The 19,837-nt window shown below is 33.0% G+C and overlaps 2 protein-coding genes across 2 annotated transcripts; both read right to left on the bottom strand.

The window, feature by feature from the left end:
- Positions 1–684: 684 nt before the first annotated feature.
- Positions 685–1,687, bottom strand: LOC139493999 (uncharacterized). Its single transcript, XM_071282167.1, has 3 exons — positions 1,509–1,687; positions 1,088–1,307; positions 685–837 (listed from the first exon to the last, which is right to left on the bottom strand). Exons 1-3 carry the CDS (start codon positions 1,685–1,687, stop codon positions 685–687), a joined length of 552 nt encoding a protein of 183 aa, XP_071138268.1.
- A 4,222-nt stretch (positions 1,688–5,909) lies between these two features.
- LOC139493998 (uncharacterized) lies at positions 5,910–13,035 on the bottom strand. Its single transcript, XM_071282165.1, has 5 exons — positions 13,006–13,035; positions 10,152–10,410; positions 9,012–9,233; positions 7,128–7,370; positions 5,910–6,220 (listed from the first exon to the last, which is right to left on the bottom strand). The coding sequence occupies exons 1-5, from the start codon at positions 13,033–13,035 to the stop codon at positions 5,931–5,933; spliced, it is 1,044 nt and encodes a 347-aa protein (XP_071138266.1). The 3' UTR covers positions 5,910–5,930.
- Positions 13,036–19,837: the final 6,802 nt, after the last annotated feature.

The raw sequence follows: 19,837 nt of genomic DNA, 5'->3' as shown, positions 1-19,837 counted from the left end.
CAGACATTTTGTAAATATATATGGGCCCGTACATATACCAAATACTAAAACTGTAAAACAATAAAATTTATTGTTCCATCTGAAACCTAAAAAGGTTTGTTGCTGCGGACAAATGTTCAAATGAAAATATCCAGAACTTAAATCAAATTTAAACATGTACGAATCTCTCTGAAAATACTGAACTTCTATCTTCCAATCTCCAAATTTTATTTTGTCTCTTTTGATTGATTTATTTAAAACAGATAAGTCAAGTATAAGCCGTTTTTTGCCAGATTTTTGAATCGCTACGCTTAAGGGATTGACAACATGAGGTTGAAATGGTAGTTCAACAACACAACCTGTTGGAAGAAACAGTCTGATTGACAAATGATTCGTTCATCACTGCCGATTTGTTATTCTTGAAAAAACATTTTTACCGGCGGGTCAATAAATGGAATGACATAACCGTTACTTATTGTATCAATAACAAAGGAATTTGCTCCAATACTTTCCCAAAATTTTACATGCTTGGCTAACCTTCCTTTAACACCCGTAAATGACATGAAATTATGACTAATTTCTTCAAAATAATGAATTTGAGTTAAGAAATTATCTAATTCATACTGTGACTCATATTCACATTCAAAACAAACTATATCAGTAAAATTATACTCATCATTTACATTTCTGGTTGCAACTGCAGATTTACTTGTGATTGGCAACTCTAGACGATCTGGCACCAACGGATCCAGATTTGAGGGGGCAATTTTTTCTCCAATGCCCGAACTGCTTACAATAGAAGCACATGTCCCATTGGCACGGCTCACGCAGTGCGGCGCTGTTACGAAAGGGCTGCCTCTAAAATTGTTGATTGTAGGTAGGATTAGCATAAAAGAGGGACGAAAGACACCAAAGGGACAGTCAAACTCGTAAATCTAAAACAAACTGACAACGCCATGGCTAAAAATGAAAAAGACAAACAGAAAAACAATAGTACACATGACACAACATAGAAAACTAAAGAATAAACAACACGAACCCCACCAAAAACTAGGGGTGATCTCAGGTGCTCCGGAAGGGTAGGCAGATCCTGCTCCACATGCGGCACCCGTCGTGTTTCATAAGTTTCATAAGTTTCATAAGTGTCGGCTGGTGGCAATCTGGGTTTGTTGAAATATGGAGCGGGACGCCCTTTTGTCTTGTATGTCATCGTGCGCATAGCTCGGCCCTCCGCCTGGCGAATTTTCTTCTCATCTTCACTGTCAGAAGCAATATCATTGGACTCATACTCACGGACGGTTGACCATCCTGCAGGTGAAGAATCAGCTATCCGTATAAGCTTATTACGGCCTTTAACTTTATCCAGTAAATCCAGAACAACACGAATACTTTGTACCTCTGTTGACGGTATTGACGTGTAGAGCTTATTAAGATCATTCACAATTTCTTCGTTAAACTTAAATTGAATTTGGTATCCTTCGTGCTTGAACTTGATAGAGACTTCCTCTTTTATCTTCTTGGACATCGCGTCTTGTTCACGTACCAACTTGGATTCAAGACTATCCATTTTCCCGTCCATGTACAACTTGAATAGAGAGAACGTGTCATGTAAGTCCCTATCAGAAGGTGATCTGTTTGCACCATCACTGTTTTTATCAGGTATCGAGTCGTCTTGTAGAAGTAAACGTTCTTCTGTATGTTCGGCCATATTGAGTATATACTTATATGGTCCGACCTACGCATACGATCATGAGACCGTATGAGTATATACTCATATGGTCCGACCATACGCGTACGGTCGGGATACTTAACAAGTAATAATGTGTTTAAAATTAATGATAATCAATGTTATACATTTTCACAAGCTCCAATTTACTTCTATAGACTGCGTGAAAATTAACACCGACAGATTAATGTCTTATTTCAGGTCTGGTAATATCGTTTTGGATATATTTTTTTTAAGAAAGGTCGGCTTGCGCATCAGATTAACGAGACATGCTACTTGAGGACTGTTAATTTGTAAAGATAAGCGATTATATCTTCAACAGAACAGAGTTCCGTTCAAAATCGTAGCGGCTACGAAGTTCTAAGTAGATTTTTGTCAACTGAACGAGTAGCTACCCTAGTTGCTATCAATATCTAGGTAGTAGCTAGGCTAGACACACTTTCAATAGTCATAAATATACATAGCCTTATTTAGCCGCTACGATATTTAATGCAACCCTGGTCTTTTTTCAATAATATTGTTTAAACCAATTAACAGTCATCGACGTTGTCCTCGTCGTTATCACAAACACAACCATCGATGATAGAAACCGTGTGCTGTTCGGTGTTAGCCAATTCTATGTGTTGAAGACCGTACTTTGACCTATAATGGTTTACTTTTACTCATTGTTCCTTGGATGAAGAGTTGTCTCGTTGACACTCATATCACATCGTATATCTATATGAACACATGAAGCTATTATACTGTGCATTCGAGTAAATAATAAAATAAAACTTTGGAATTGGAACTGGTGTAAACAAAACCAGGGTATCAGTACGATAGGTAATATTATTGTTCGTACCATATAATTGAATAAATTTCAATTGTTTTAGACGTGTCCAAACAATTACATCGTTTTAATTTATATTCTTGAAAATTTTACCCAGAACTCAATAGTTTCTGAACGGCGAATTGGCATTATGCCTTTGATCATTTATTATGATAAACTTATTTAAATTTCATAGAAAATATTCATTAATGAATAGTTCCAGATACATACATTGCAGTACAAGAAAGTATTCCGGAATTCCAATGTTAAAATCAGAATGTCAATAGTCTATATTCCAAATAGTTATAAATTTTTACATGTAAATCCCCTATATCAATAAGGATTGGTTTTAAAAAGGTTAAACCGTCTATAATTGTGTATAATTAGAATTTAATTATGTCGTCCATTATCACTGTAGAAGTATACATATTTGTTAAGGTGGTATGGGTGTCTTTCTCCATCTTGGATTTTAAAAAACAGTGAACCGAAGGTCAAGATTTTCTATTTAAAAGAACCAATTTATAAGATCATAACTTATAAATATTAATATTTTTGCAAATTTATATTATTTTTGTTTGTTTTTTTTTATTTTTTTTTTAAATTGCCATTTTAAGGGGAGGTAACTCTAGAATATTGCATTTTCTAAAGGATTCTACATGGAATTTTCCTATTTTGTATTTTAGCCGGAAAAAACTCACGGTGATCCTACCTTTTCTTTTGAAATTCTCAAAGCATTGTCTGAAAGCTATCATTTCCTTAAGTATTTAACAATTCTATCATTTCGTTTAGTTTCTAAAAACAAAGTGGTGTTTTTTTCTGTATAATCCTTACAAAATGAGTCATTTTGTCGCGTCCTGTATCTTGAGAAAATGCGCGGTGACCTATCATTTTTATTATATATTTCAACATATATCAATAAATACTACGTTTGAGCAAAGTTTGAACAAATTCTATAATTTTTATTTTAGACTCCCATACCACCTTAAGGGGCCAGATGAATGACACCTCCGGACGCGAGCGTTTCACGCTGCATTAAAGGCCTTCGGCTGCTGTCTGCACTACGTTCGGGTTAGTCGCTTTGACACATTCCCCATTTCCTTTCTCAATTTTATCTTTAATAAATCACGAAATTCATGTCTGAGGTAGATTTCGAGCAAAACTATAGGTACATGATATAAATATAATGTATATCCATTCCTCGTTTGTGTTGATGTTATGGTGCAATTTAATAAAACGATTATTCCCACATCGGTATCTTTTATCTGACTTCCTTGTTTGAATTTCAATTACTTAGAATGTAATACGATTGTTGTCTTGTGAATATCCAAACCATTTTTTTTTTCGATAATGAAAAAGATGCCGAGAGACATTTCTTATTCCAAAATATGATCGTTGATATCAATAAGTTCATTATCATGATTAAAGTATACACAGTGAACGTGGCATGTATATATATCTACTGTTCTGCAAACACTATTCAGACGTCTGGTACCATAACTATTGTCATATGATTATGACAAAGTTAAGTATTTATCTAATCAATAAAATACAAATACGCAAACTCCCATGTTGCTTTCCCCATGATCCCATAAAGAAAATAAAACGAGAAAAAGTAATGAAAATATTGCCATTTTATACTTGTATGGTTTAATTTTGGCTGTACCGTGTCTTTTGATTGGCTGAGGTTGTTTTCTGAATAAGCTCTTAGAAATAATTTGGTCATGTGACCGTGACGTCATCAAGGTTTTTTCATGGTTTACTACGGTTTAAAATGCAATTCATAATAAAATCATAAGAAATGATTGTAATATGTTTTTCTGTCTATTCGAAATAACATAAACAAAACTGTGGTGCACACTTTTAAATTTCAGGCTACGCGCGGGATATTCAGGGTACACCACATTTTTTATGTTATTTCTCCAAAGACAGACAAAATATTACAGTCATTTCTTAAAAAGTATGAAAAGAATGAGTCAACTCAGAAAAACCAGGCAATATAATCAGAAGAGACTTATGTGGGAGTGAACAATTCCAATGTTATATAATATATTTGAGAAGATAAGTTCACTAACAATACAAGAGTGTACACACACACTTCTTACAATAATTGTAGCATTTTTAACGAAATGTCATCATAGTTAGATATTATTTATATTAATTTTTATTTACAAATGAAAGAACCTTCAGTATAATGAAATCCATAGCACATAAATGAGAGGGTGTTAGAGCTGATTGTCATCCTTCTCCTCGGGCTAACATTCTTCGACTCATTTCATGAAAACAATTCTGCCGAGTAACGTACTCTGAATTCATGAACAGTATAACTTACGATCAATTTTAGTCGTTATATATTTTGTATAAGGAACCCTTGCCTGCTCCTTTAACCTCTCAGCTATGCAGAATGTAAGTAATTCTTAGTTGATAGGTCCTAGGTAAAAACATACCTAACTATGAGTTTGTATTTTATTTCGACAATTTCATTGTAATGAAACATTCACAGATAAAACAGACGTCTTCTCTGCCATAAACAAATAAAAACATTCATTAAAGTCATGATAGCATTTTGTTTTAATCGCGTTGATGTAAGTCACGTTAGACCACAGACAAACCTCCTTCTATTCCTAACTGGTGAACATCAGCATGATTTAATATTCCAGTGAAGAACGAAAACAATCAGACTATTTTGTATCTAGTGTTGGCAAGCAGACTACTTTTTTCTGCTAAACCTCCAAAGGTGACTGAGGAATAGAAGTATGGTAGTTATTTGTCTTCATTCGTGCCACATATTGGCGTCTTTTTAGTAGTCCGGGACGATAAGTACACCGCTGCGTCTGATCAGAATGGGTCATTAAATCCTGTGCCAAGTAGGGGAGAGTGCTATGTTATATTAAGTTATGAACCAGTGCAAAACAGTATTCTGTATGTGGCTTGTTGAAAGGCAAAAATACGTCTTTTTAACAGACCCTGAATTCCCAACAGGAGTCAAAAGTTACCCGACCTCGGTCTTTAAATATAACACCAACAAATTGAATTTATTTTTTATCTGTTATTGGCTTGAACTTGCATGAAATATTTGCCATGGGGAAGTAAACATCAATCATTCCATAAATCGTGTATTTTAGTATTTTAATATTTACCCTCATAGTACTATAATATAGTTTGAAGCATTGTAAAATATCATTTAATACTAGTAATTCAAAAGGTTTTGTATCAGATACACTAATATAAAATTGATCCGTAAAAGCTCTGTATGTTTAAATGAAAAACTTTTCAGTGTCTATATGTTAAAATAAATGCCTTCTTTTGAGACAGTTTCCAAGTGAATTGTTTGATCATATTTGCCTAAGGTGGACCATTAATATGTAATGTTTATCTGATTTGCTAACATCTTTGAACCAATACAATATCTTTCCATCGCTATTTTGAGCAAATAACACACAATACTTCTGTGTCATGTTTATATGGCGGACAATTTAGAGACCCGCACTGTGTTTTTACAGGATAAAATAAAATTCCATTTTCGTCTTTAGATCCACCTGCTTTAGCTTCAGCATCTCTGTCTTCACAAGCGAATTCTGATGCAGCAGCATGACTGTGGTATCCTGCCATTAAAATTCCTTCGTATTCTTTTGTCCATCCATTGTAACAAGTTTTCCTTCCTGAAATATTTTGATCAATAAAGTGGATAATTTGACCATTTGGTTTTACTTTTAACATATTATATAACAAGTAGATGGTACGACATGAATAACCCAGTGATAGTTCTATTAAATTGCGACTCACGTGGAACCCATTAATTACATATCAGATAATGCAAGTTTGATTTTAGAAATTGATTTTAGGCAACCAAAAGTCACGGGAACAAATAAAAGTTGGTATTTTTTTAAGTACCTGCCCAAGGGCTAATTGATGGTATAAATATAAACAGGTTCCGAGAGTGGACCAACAGTACCCTTATCATACATCGTCCAAATTTAAGTGTCCCATCTGTCCACATCTGAGACTATAAACAATTTTTAATTTAAAGAAGCTCTAAAAAAAGAGGGGAGGCGACACATACTTTATTTGGTTCCTTCCAACAATTGAATTTGTGATTTGAAACATTCAAGGACGTCAACAACCATTTAAAACAGCCTAGCTTCTTCCTGAAATCAATTTCCGTCCTTTCTTGGAAAACAGGAAATGCATGCTTTCTGTATTTGATGTGCATTCGTTTTGCTTTAGATTGTAGGAAAATGAACCAGGGTCTCAACATTCGTTTAACCAAAAGTTTGGTAAACTGTATTTGAATATGAAAAATACCCTGTTTCATCTCAACAAGCAATCATTGACGATAATTTTGAAAAATGAAAAAAAATTAAAAAGTTTAAGGTTAAGATATTTCTAGAATATTGATGTGCGACATGGTGGAAAACAAACAAAAACAAGCTTATAATATGTACTCTCAGTTTAATGACGTTCTTGTCAGCATATTTCTAATATGGAAATTATGATAAAAGCATGCAAATAGTTATCAAAGGTACCAGGATTATAAAGCTATCAACTAGGTAAACATTTAAAATAAAAATACATTGTGACATATTTAAAACAATTAGCTTTGTCAAAGAAGCTAACCTGGTTTCATGATTGATGATGTTTTTTCTTTAGCTAGGCATGCTGCACAAGCGACGTCATGTTGACCAATACCAGACCTGATTCCTTGTGGTGTGTTATAGTCAAATACTTCATATTCTGCTCCATGCAAATAAGCGTAACTATCATGTGATTTCAGAGGCTGTGCCACGTCTGGGTCATTAGGTAAACATATATAGTTCACACTTGCCCCTGAGTGCGAATAGTGTCCACCGCCAACTTGACCTGTTGATCAATTAATTATATTAATTCAATTAGTGTATTACTTTCGTTTGCTTGTTCAGATAAAAAGACCTCCTTTTTATTAATGAGGAACACCGCTTGACCCGATATATTAATCGGCATAAGGGCAATCATTGAAAACAGTATTATAGTTGTAACATACATTGCAATAACATTGCATTGTGATTGATTGATTGTTGGTTGCTTAACGTCCAGTGGCAAATAACAAGTTCACAATAAATACAATAGGTAGGTTGATACAATAGAGGCCATCTGGGATGATGGTCGGAGAAATTTGGGCTGCCACCGGAAAAGGATAGGGACAGAAATTTGGCCTTGTAACAGGCCACCTACGGAGCCCTCAAAGAGTTGTTACAAGGGTTCTTAACGTGCAAAGAGCGTGACACTCTCTTCACACGAGGCATCGGATTTCAGGTCTCCCTTCTGACTGGACGTGACTGCGAACTTGATACATCCCGCACAGTCAAACGGACGCCCCACTTCGGCAAGGGCTTTACTGCCGGTCGGGAGAAGACAAAGTGACAATACTTCTATATCCCAGTCACCCTGGGGGATCATTGCATTGTGACATATTAAATGAACGAGATACTGTATGAATGGGAAAACTGTCTGTACGAAAAATGATGTTGCAGAAGATCAGTATCTTGGAGAAAAAAAATTAGAAAAACTAACATTTTAGGTATAAACGGCATACTTATCTATCATATTGTGTTGGTCATGTTGGTTATTTGTCATGCCGGTAAAGGAAATCAAAATACAATTGTATTTCGTATATACTAGTTCATTTCCAATTGACGCTCTTCACACCATAAACTTTTAATGTTGTCAAGATGAGAAAGCTGAAAGAAGTGCAAGTAAGTTTTTGGTTAAGGTTTTGATTTCGAAGATCGACATCATACTCAATGTTATACGAATAACATACACAAACTGACATATAAAACGGCTGCAAGTAAACTCATTTGTGCAGATATAAAAACAAATAAAACTTCTCATAATGATAAAATATGGAATGACTGCCTTCGTGGTGTCGTAAAAACGTGAACGTTTCAAGTATGGATGATCGCGTATTCAATCCAAAGCAAGGTAAAATCAAAGGAGATAACATTAAAAGAAAAAATGAAATGACGAATTAAAGTGGTACCTTACATTGCAGGGAGATAACTCTTTAAAATCGGCCAAACCTTTTAATCACGTTGTATTGAGGGAAATATAAATCTTCTCAGTAAAAAAAAACAGTGTTTGTCAAACTGTTGTATATACAAACCAATTTTTTCTGATAAAGTGGTTGGTTCAAATTTATTTTATTATTTTAATTTTAGTCAAAGGGTCAGCGTTTACATTTTGCCAAATTTTATGAAAAATAAACGAGCCAAATTAATTTAAGTCAAAGTGTTAGGTACCACCTTAATGCCACTTCAAAAACATAAAAACTAAATTATTTAACAATAGCGCTTCTTGTTTCAATATTCTTAAAACATTGATATTGATTTCAGATAATTAATATGCTCTCTTTAACATGTTCAGTGTTCACACATAATAGTTAAATATCGCAAATATTAAAAGTTATTTGTCGCTTATCACACTCGATAGACACTTGAATTTGCTATTTTGAACAGACCACACATGGAACGTCTGTGTCTGCTGTATATGGTGGACATTTCAATGACCCACACACTGTTTTTACAGGATAAAATAAAATTCCATTTTGGTCACTAGATCCACCGGCTATAACTTCAGTTGAACTGTCTACACATGCGTATTCTGATCCAGCCTTATGACTTGGATGTCCAGCCATTAAAAGTCCATCGTACTCTTTTGTCCATCCATTGTAACAAGTTTTTCTTCCTGAAATATTTGCACAATTAAATGGATAATCTCAATTCTTTGGTTAGGTTTTATTTTATTCTAGTGGCTTGTACTAACGGTCAAATGCATGTTTTTTTTTTTATCTGACTCAAATTATCATCTTTGTTTTACAACATACTTTAACTAATTTATAGAAAGTCTAAACTGAACAATTTACAATGCATAAGCTCGATTATATGTTTCAACTTTTCGGTTGAATTTTAATCAGATGCCATTTTATTTAGTTTATCGGGATGAACTCCAAAGACTATCGAAGGTTATATAACCTAATATGAACATACTTTAGATATAAATAGCTAGCGAACTTCTGTTTTTAGATTTGTTTAAGATCTGGTTGATTACATATTATAGGTTAAACATATTTATATCAGTCATTGTTTTACCTGTATAAGATTGGGGTTTAGTGGAACGAATCAGTCTTAATGAAATTGAGAATAGAAATTGGTAATGTGTCAAAGAGACAACAACCCTACCTTAGAGCAGACAACATAAGCTTTTGTGTATAGAAGCACTATCAAGGACTAAGTCAGAAAGTTTAAGATATTTTTCACAAATTAATATTTTCACATAGCTGTTATAAGTAAAATAGTTTGGTATAAAACAAAAGCGGAACATTGGATCATTGTATAACCATGATATGAATACGAAGTAAAAGATTTTTTTTGCGTGTTGCATACATCAAAGCCACATGCAAAATAAAACTTTAATGAAGAAGATAGATATCGAACGCGTGTTTAATTTTTCAACATTAGCCGGGATAAAGAATATTTCTATACATGAAATAAGTGTAACTTTATTTAAACTAATTAAATACAAAACATCAATGAATACTTAGCTATGCAGATTTAAACATTTACATGGCTATTCATTAGTGTTTTTATACCTTTAATATTTTACCTGGTATCATTATTGATGACATTTTTCCTTTAACTAAACATGCTGCACAAGCGACGTCTTGTTGAGCAATACCAGATCTTATTCCTTGGGGTTGGTTAAAGTCAAATATTTCGTATTCTCCTCCATATAGAAAAGCATAATGAGAATGTTGTTTTAGCGGCTGTGTGGCATCCGGGTTATTAGGTAAACATATGTAGTTCACACTTCCTCCGCTGTGTGTGTAGAGGCCACCACCTACTTGACCTGTAGAGAAATATACCTGTTGAATTATTGCTTTTATTTTATTTACTAGTAGACTAAAAATACCACTTAGAAATTCCACTTAATGAATGGGCTACCACTGCGATCAATCGGCGTAAAGAACGCCATTAAACAATCTTACTATGGAGTATAATGTGATTAAATAAGCAATGAGACATTCTCTGGAAAGCACAGGAAAATGCACGAGTTTGGAAATAGCCTGAACAATACATGATATCATGGTAGAGATATGTTCAGGATTAGGCCTCAGACCACAATTAATTCACTTTGTTCGTGGTCATTTAAGATAGCATATGTTGTCGTTAATATTGATTCACTTATAGGGTCTTTGCATCGGAACTAAACATTTATTTAAAAACCAGTTGTTGGCATGACACGGGTTTTGTTCTTCTCAAATATGTTATGATGGTATGATACTAAACCCCTCACGGGAAGGATTGTGCCTGATATTCATATGATGGAGACATAATCTTTAAATCGGTGCAATTGAAGTTTGGAGCTGGCATGTCACTTTACTGCTTGTAGTCAGATGTTATTTATGTATTATTGTCATTCTGTTTATTTTCTTTGGTTACATCGTCTGACATCAGACTCGGACTTCTTTTGGACTGAATTATAATTTGCGTATTGTTATGCGTGTACTTTTCTGCATTGGCTAGAGGTATAGGGTGAAGGTTGAGATCCCATAAATATGTTTAATATCGCCGCATTTTTGCGCCTGTCCCAAGTCAGGAGCCTCTAGTCTTTGCTCGTCTTGTATTTTTTTAAATTTTAGTTTCTTGTGTACAATTTGAAAATTAGTATGGCGTTTATAATGACTGAACTAGTATATATTTGTTTAGGGGCCAGCTGAGGGACGCCTCTGGTAGCGGAAATTTCTCGTTACATTGAAGACCTGTTGGTGACCTTCTGCTGTTGTTTTTCTATGGTCAGGTTGTTGTCTCTTTGATACATTCCCTATTTTCATTCTCAATTTTATTGCAACCAATGGGGAAATATTTGTGTTTTAAGGCCATAAAAGAGCTCATAGGGAGTGATATTAAAATGTTGGGTATCAAAGTCTTGCATAATTGATTATTTATGTTGTGTGTAAATGATTGATTGGGGTTTTTCTTTACGTCGCATGAGCGCAAATAGGCTATACCGAGTGAAGAGGTAGTTCAAATTTTTAAACAATTTAGAAATAACACACTGATCTTTTCTACATATCAAATTATTTAATCGTTCCACCTCATTTAAGTTTAATTTCATGTAATTTATTATCATCTATTTAACTCCATTCATTTTCAATTGATTCTCTAATATTAGATTAAAAATCAGTATATGCTATATCAGATTTAGATTAAGGGTTAATTGGTGCAGTTTTTGATATCTGTTCCACAAACGTGTTTCAATGGATTCCATCAATGGAACCTATATATTATTTACTATCTTTTTTGAATAATTTTGATATTCCTCATTGCAAATTAAATCTTGAGAATTAATGGGTTTTTAATTTTAGTATTTTGAATATCTTGTAAGCATGAATGTGAATCAGATTTTATTACAAATTTGAGTTTGTCTGGAGTAGTATACTAATTAATTTCAAAGTCAAAATTATTGCTATTTCTTTATCAGTAAATATGGATGCGGCAGATGACAAACTGAGAGTCGCCGCTTTGCCTCCACAAACAGCAACAGATGCCACTAGGTTACCATCCTTTGCTCCATCTGTATAAAAAGTTGAAAATCTGATTGATTTGCCTTAATTTGAGCAAAAGGGTGTTGAGTTAAAAGAGGGTTTGTTTCTTTTCTGTTTTGTTTTGATATTGAGGGATATCAATCATTATTTTCGGTTTAGGAAGTTCCCATGGAAGGCATTTGTAAGTTTCAATTTGTGCAACATATTTTAAATCAAAAGAGGGCTCTGTACAGAGAGTAGCAGGCAATCTGCATGTTTAAAAACATGTGTTACAACTTTTTGTGGATCCGTAGTTTGCATATTGTCACGAGCTGACATATTCGTCATTACAGGTTGCTGACTAAACTTTAAAATCCTACCTGAACAAGCAAGATATATTAAATAATTGATACGGAGCACATAATCTTAAGACATTTCTTTTTCTTAAACTGCATCTTCACTAAGTAAATGATATTTGCTGTTCACATAGGATCATACATAATGATAACATTTTTCTTGATGAAAACGGGATAAAGCAAAACGCAAGTAAACATCTGTTTTGATTGAACTTTAAACAATACAGGAACCCAATAACAGTATTAAACTAACTGCAAACAAAACAAATAATCGACGCAAGGATAATAATTATAACATGCATATCATCAAGTCAGGAGCCTCTGGCCTTTGTTAGTCTTGTATGATTTTAAATTTTAGTTTCATGTGTATAATTCGGAGTTTAGTATGACGTCCATTATCACTGTACTATTATGCATATTTTTAGGGGCCAGCTGAAGGACACATACGGGTGCGGGAATTCTCGCTACATTGAAGACCCATTGGTTGCATTCGGCTGTTGTTTGCTCTATGGTCGGTTGGTTGTCGCTTTGACATATTCACCATTTCCTTTCTCAATTTTATATATTGGTAACTAACCTGAATATACTGTTTCAGTCTTGGATCCATGGCATTGTGTATTACCCCATCTGATATATGTCACCCCTAAAAAAAGGAAACGTGTAGCTTATGTTTTTATTTACGTAACTACTAAACAACAAATATAATAGGTATCGTATCGTTATTTCCGATACCACACACTAAAAGAACAATGTTTTTGTTCGGGATTTTTTAAAAATTGGTCTCATTTCATTTGGCGTTTTTATCCTTTTCGATACGAGCAACACTAATGAGTCTTTTTTTTTTAGACAAAACGCGTGTTTAATGTTCAATATCTTTATCTAATGATAATGATCTAAATTTTCCTTTTTTTTTGGCAGTAATTAAAAAGAATTCATATCATCTATACAAAGTAGCAACCCTAACATCAACATCTGCTTATCTTGAAGTAGCCTCCATACATCCAATATACTGTTGCTGTCATTCTATTCACAAATATATGGACATGGGAGTAATATCCCAAAGCAGTATTTCCCTAAATGAGCTAGCAATTAAGATATTTAAATCACAACCTCAAAACTGTAACAACATGACAAGGTGGGCAATTCTAGTGTTGATTATGATACAGTTTGGGAATAGTAATTAAAATATTTGTCACCTGACGCTAGGTAAACATATGTTTTGCCTATCAATCATCAATTGGCAAAAAATGCATAGTGTCTGCAAAAATAAATTGAAACCATTAAGAAAACTAACCAGCAAACAATTTTCACAATTTGATTTCACTTTCTATTGATATAATCGGTCTTTTCTTGGTCATATGCAACAATTAAACAGATTATAACGATGACAAGTAAGTTTGTAGATTTCAAGAGAGTTTGACCGATACAAGAACAACCGTTCTGTAAAGATTTAAGAGTTCTCGACATAAAGCAGATCGTCACAAATATATATGATAATTGAATGGGAAGCAAAGTCTATATTTAAAAGTTCCGTTTATTTAAAAACAAATTTACGTCTGAAATCTGTCCTTATTGGCTTGGCTATTAAAGTAATTTTGGAAGTCTGAGACCCTGCAAAGATAAACATTCGAAGATAAAAGCGATTGTTTTATACCATTTTTGGTGAAAATATCGATATTGATTATAAATAAATGTAATTATAAAACCAATTTGCTTTAAAAACATTAATGTTCACAAAGACTGATTTTCCAGAATTAAAATATTTTACTTTCTTCGATCATATCACAAGGACATGAATACCGAAAATATATCTGATTTTTCTACTTAAAAGCTCTAACCTTTTTCCTGTGATTTGAGTAGGTGGTTTTCTATCCTTCCCAATTTTTCTATTCCTGCTTTTGTTGATAAAATTTTCTTGATGTCTTTAATTTCATCTTCTGTGGTTGATAGTTTCCGTTCCAACGCGAGAACTAAAAAAATACTATACATTTACAATCATTATAACGAACATATATTATAACGAAGTGAATAAATTGAATTTTGCATCGTTTTCTTTTCTTCTCTAGTCTTTGTTAGTCTTGTATTATTTAACAGGAAATGAAAATGGTTGGTTTATTTTTAGTGTATTTTAGATTGATGTATTGTCTGTGTTTGTCTTATGTCAGTTCAGTATATCACTGGTGGTAAGCGGATGGTCGTAACTAAAAGTTACGACCATCCGGAGATGGGAGACAACTCTATGGATAAGTTTTTCTTGTCCGATTTTCGTGCACTAAAAGGTTCATTTGAACCAAACCGCTCGTCTCGTACATACTATTCGGCAGCCCGGTGATATTAAAACCAAATTTGATGCATTAAAACATTCCAATTTTCGTAAAATAGTCATTCAAAAATTCAAGCATGATGGTCGTAACTAAAAAAAAACAAAAATATTGAGGATGGTCGTAACGTAAATTTGTGATGGTCGTAACTCTGTTTTGAATAAGACCGAATAAGGCAAGTCAAGAGTTTTAAACATGTCTTTTATTATATGCATACTAGTATTTTATATGATGTATTTCTGATGTTTTTTTTTCATTTTTTTACAAACAATGTAACATAAAGCAATTTCAATGCGTGTAACACTTATCATTTCAAAATTTTTTAAAGTTTTCAAATATTAGTTTTGGGGAATTTTGATTAAAATTCGATTTAAAATTTCAATTTTTTCAAATGTCTTGAACCGAGCCAGTCAAGAGTTCTAAACGTGTCTTTTGTTATATGAATATATCATATATCATATTATTTATTAGTGAAGTTGTTTTCACCAAATAATAAAAACTAAATGGAGAGAGGGATACATGTACATGTAAAGAAGAAAATTGGAACGAATCGAACGAAATTATACAAAATGAAATGAACAGTCATATATTCTGAAAATATAATGTAAAAAATTAACTAAGAGGCAAATAGTTGAGTTAATGTAAGCGGTTAATTTCATTAACAATGTAAATTTCTCAAAAGTGGAGAATTAATTTAAAAAAAAAAACAGCTCTGGTTATGATAATTCTTAGTTAGAAATAAAAAGCACAAAATGTATCAAATAATTGTTTTAATTACAAAATAAATGAGAAAAGGCATTTTTAACAAATTGGACATCGCATGAAATAACAGTATCCTGATTTTTTTCCCGTTTGGAATTCGCATCTATTAAAAACGTAAACTTTTTGAGGATGTACCTACTGGTTGATTTTTTTAAAATCTTCACTTTAAGAATGATAAATTAAGTCGAGGAGCATTAATAAGGAGTCAAAATAAGCTTAAAATATTGATAGGTTCTGAAGTCGTTATCGAGACTAGAGCATACGCGCGAGTTCGCAGGTCCGTACATGAGTTAAAGAATATACGCTTTATTTTTAGCCTGGATGCTTAGACGTCATATTGTTGTTTGGTGAAATCAAGCTGATAATCAGGTGCACAGTAATGTCCAATGACGAAGTCCATGAGTAGCTTGTAGCTATTCATACAATGTAAACATATAACTTACACATGATTTTGAACCTGCATACCGGGATTTGTATGTAATAGTTGCCGCAGTACATTTAGTTTGACCTAAGTCCTTGTAACATTATCCTGGCTACAAGCTTAAGCCTGGCTACAAACTAGTATTTTATTTTACTCTTAAATTCAGTGCATGTAGCAGTGTAAAATATATATCAACAATATTCCTACTTTCGAGGTAAACACCATGTTCATTGCGACACCATGGATTCAGTTTACATTCCGTACCAATACTTAGTACTAATATCAATGCTATACAGCAATATATAATCGTTATGTAATCGATAAAAAATAACGACAACACGTAGTAAAATCCTGGGTTGAGTTCAATATCGTAGCGGCTACGTAGCTGCTATCAATATCTATGTAACAACTTGTCTATAGCTACATGTTCAATCGTCAAAATCTACGTAGCACTACGTAGCAGCTATGATATTGAACTCAACCCTGACTCAGAAGTGCATTTGTGGATTCTTTTTCCTCATGAACGACCAAAGACGAATATTTGAAGGCCAATAAAGGTGTATAAGACAATAACAATTTAAAGTCAAGGAGTAAACAAAAACTCAAAGACTTATAAGAACTGCAATAAATGATTTAAAGATGATTGTTCAGAATTGTACGTTTAATAATTCCATCTGCCGACATGATTGCAGATATAAAAAAAAGTCGTAAATAAAAAAAAAAAACAAACAAATATCAGGGAATACACGTGCATTTAATAATTTCATGCCTTAACGTACAGTAAAAAATATATTAATTCTCAACCCTACCATACTTTTTGGCTTAATGCGAGTTGATTAGTTTTCACTGTTGCTTCTAAATGATGAGCGTTTGAAATCCATCAGAAATGTGTATGCTTTTAAATAATTCTTTAGCTTAATTTCTGCATATCTTTACCAGAGTAACAAATAATATTGTTTGTAGCAAATCATATATTACATCTGAGTCTATTACCTTTACGATTATAATACATTAATAAAAGTGTGTCTAAATACTCGAGTTACGGTCATCTTTCATAGTTACGAACAACTCGTGTCGGTTACGACCATCATCCAAAATACTATAGTTGAAGTTACGACCATCACGCATTTAAAGTTACGACCATCATGCTTGAATTTTTGAATGCCTATTTTACGAAAATTGAAATGTTTTAATGCATCAAATTTGGTTTAAATATCACCGGGCTGCCGAATAGTATGTACGAGACAAGCGGTTTGTTTCAAATGAACCTTTTACTGCACTAAAATCGGAAAAGAAAAACTTATCCCTAGAGTTGTCTCCCATCTCCGGATGGTCGTACGACCATCCGCTTACCACCAGTGGTATATGTACTGTTAGTGTCATGTTAAAAGTAGTTACCTGTATGTCGATAGTTGCAATATTTCATTTATAAATCGATGAGTAATTATAGCGTTACATTTTTTAAACATAAAAAAGCATTTAATTTTGACTTGGTATCTTCTCAGTTTATTTAAGAAAATTATTCTGTAGATCACTGTGTATGTTTTAAGTCGTAAAATTTCTTTATTTTTTTCGAGAACTGTTTTACTTCTCATTACCTGTTCGATTATGTCTAGCTGATATTTCTCCCATTCTTCGTTCATATTCATACACGTACATAGCCATCAGTGCTACAACAACAGCATTAATAAATACTGATACGTAGCTCATTTCTTTTAGATTGTTTGTCAGTAAAATACGGTTGAAGTCAGTATATAGTACGAACAGTCGTATTTGCATTGTTTTAAACTACAAATAATATTGAACAAAAAAGGTTTATTCATAAGTAAGGAGGTATGACGGTAAAAACTAATTCTATATTTAAATCTAGAGTGTGTAGTCAAATAAAATGTTTAAATATCTTTAATCATCACAAGTAGTTCAAATAAAAATTGTCCATTCATCAAAAAGTTTAAATGCCTGTTATATTGCATTGACATTCGTTTGTCTGTCGGCAATCCGGTTTTATAATAAAGTGTTGGATATTTTGTTTTGATGAGGTTTATAAATTAGAGAAAACAACATATGTCCTGCAGCATGATAGCAATAAACTGAGTGTTAAAAAACTACATCATTATCAAAAAGAATCTTTAAACTTGCAGTGAAATGAGAATTATTTTTAGCTCCTTGTTGAAGGCCTGATTGTGACTTGAGATGGAGAACAGCAATAAAAGAGCTATCTTACACACTACTATTGATAGATAAAAGTCTTGCTTACATAAAATGATTTGCCAGACTAGATTTATGAACCTTGGTACAAAGTTGCCTCATTGGCAATCATCTCCTTATTTTTAAACTAAAGGCTGAATTCTTCAGTCAACTCGTTATTGGAGTTATTACTCTTTATTGAATATTTTTACTAATAGTTAGTGTTTTGCCTATTATCTTGAAAACTTTAATAGATGAAAGACGTTTTTGAAAAGCAAACATTATCAGCAAGACATGATAACTGATAAATAAGTCACCGGATTAAAATCGTTAGTGGACTCCTGCCCTATAATAACGACATTAACCAATTTGTGATACTTTACCTTTTATCTTAAATACTATAAGAGATCAATAGAAAATTTAATAACAAAAAACATTTACAAGTCGTACAAACAAGTCAAATTCTGCAGATAAAGTTAGTACACTCTTTACAGGAGTTATCCCCAAGGTTGACTGGGGCATGGAAATATGGTCACCCATGCCAAAATAGGACCTCCGGTTGGCTGTGCAGGATGTACGCAGGCACGTCCAGTCAGACGTTAAATACAATGTTTAGAAAGAGTACCATGCTTTCGGCACGTTAATAACTCTAAGAGGGGTCCGTAGGTGGCCTGTTGCTAGGAAAAATTTCTATCCCTATTCAATATACCCTCATAATTAGTAGCATTTTGGTCCAGAATGAGTATTCATTACATTCAGATTTAATTTGTTTCGACGAGTATTTTGTAGTACGTCAGTATTTATTGATTGCTCTTCAAAACTGATGGCAAATGAGAATTAAATAGCAATGATTGGTTGGTTGACATTTGCTTAACACTATCTACACAAAAGGCTATAACGTGGTTTGAACTACGTTTAACAGTTTATCAGTTATGGTACTTTTTCAAATCAGGAACTACCAGCAAAATATTGCAACTTATGTGTAAAGTGAATGACTGATTTACAAATAAAAGTATATATCTTAAGGTAATTTTCCACCTATTTTTATTTTAAAAATTAGGAAATTATTTTATGCGGTTTCCTTACGAAATAACATTGATATGGCAAGTTGAAATATATTTTTCTCCTTAATATTTTATGTGATTTTCTTACTCAGAATAATATTAAGGTCTTCCCACATTTCTGTGGAAAGACCTATTGTATTTTTTTAAATTAAACAAAAATCTTCTTCTTCCGCCAAACCATTTTCTCGCGCTAAGAAGTTGTTTCGACAGATGTCGCTTAAATATTTTGGATATTACTATATCGAACAGTAACGTTATTGCGCTTCTTGTCTAATCTTGTTAAGACGAAGACTTTGTAATGTAAGAGTAATCTCCCTAATGACTTATTTTTCTGTTAGTTTATATCCTCCATACTCCCCCCCCCCCCAAAAAAAAAAAAAATTAACAACAAAATCCTTTTTCATATTCCATTTGAAACCGGAAGTGAATTTAGAAACCATATTATCTCCTTTATTACAGACATGAATATGAACAAACTATATATTTTTGGAATCAATGTGAATAAATCTACCATATGAGACCGGAAGTATCCAATTATCTCTTTTTTTACTGGTAAAAGTAAATATAAACCAGATAATTTTGGAATTAAGTGTGAATAAAGGTATCATATGAGACCGGAAGTGACATTTTCTTAATTAGAAGTTGGCAATTATC

The sequence above is a fragment of the Mytilus edulis genome, chromosome 11, assembly GCF_963676685.1.
Source record: "Mytilus edulis chromosome 11, xbMytEdul2.2, whole genome shotgun sequence".
In the NCBI taxonomy this organism is placed as follows: Eukaryota; Metazoa; Mollusca; class Bivalvia; order Mytilida; family Mytilidae; genus Mytilus; species Mytilus edulis.
Note: the sequence above shows the minus strand (reverse complement) of the source record. Positions and strands in the feature narration are given on the sequence as shown.

Bases quoted from the DNA above. Each gene is read 5' to 3' on its own strand.
- LOC139493999 (XM_071282167.1), bottom strand. From the start codon at position 1,687: ATGGCCGAACATACAGAAGAACGTTTACTTCTACAAGACGACTCGATA. The intron at 1,308-1,508 runs CGCGATGTCCAA...GCTTATACGGAT, and splicing joins AAGTTGGTACGTGAACAAGA to AGCTGATTCTTCACCTGCAG. The intron at 838-1,087 runs GTGCCGCATGTG...CAACAATTTTAG, and splicing joins AAACTTATGAAACACGACGG to AGGCAGCCCTTTCGTAACAG.
- LOC139493998 (XM_071282165.1), bottom strand. From the start codon at position 13,035: ATGGATCCAAGACTGAAACAGTATATTCAG. The intron at 10,411-13,005 runs GTTAGTTACCAA...ATAATTCAACAG, and splicing joins GACTGAAACAGTATATTCAG to GTATATTTCTCTACAGGTCA. The intron at 9,234-10,151 runs GTAAAATATTAA...CAAATATTTCAG, and splicing joins GTCATCAATAATGATACCAG to GAAGAAAAACTTGTTACAAT.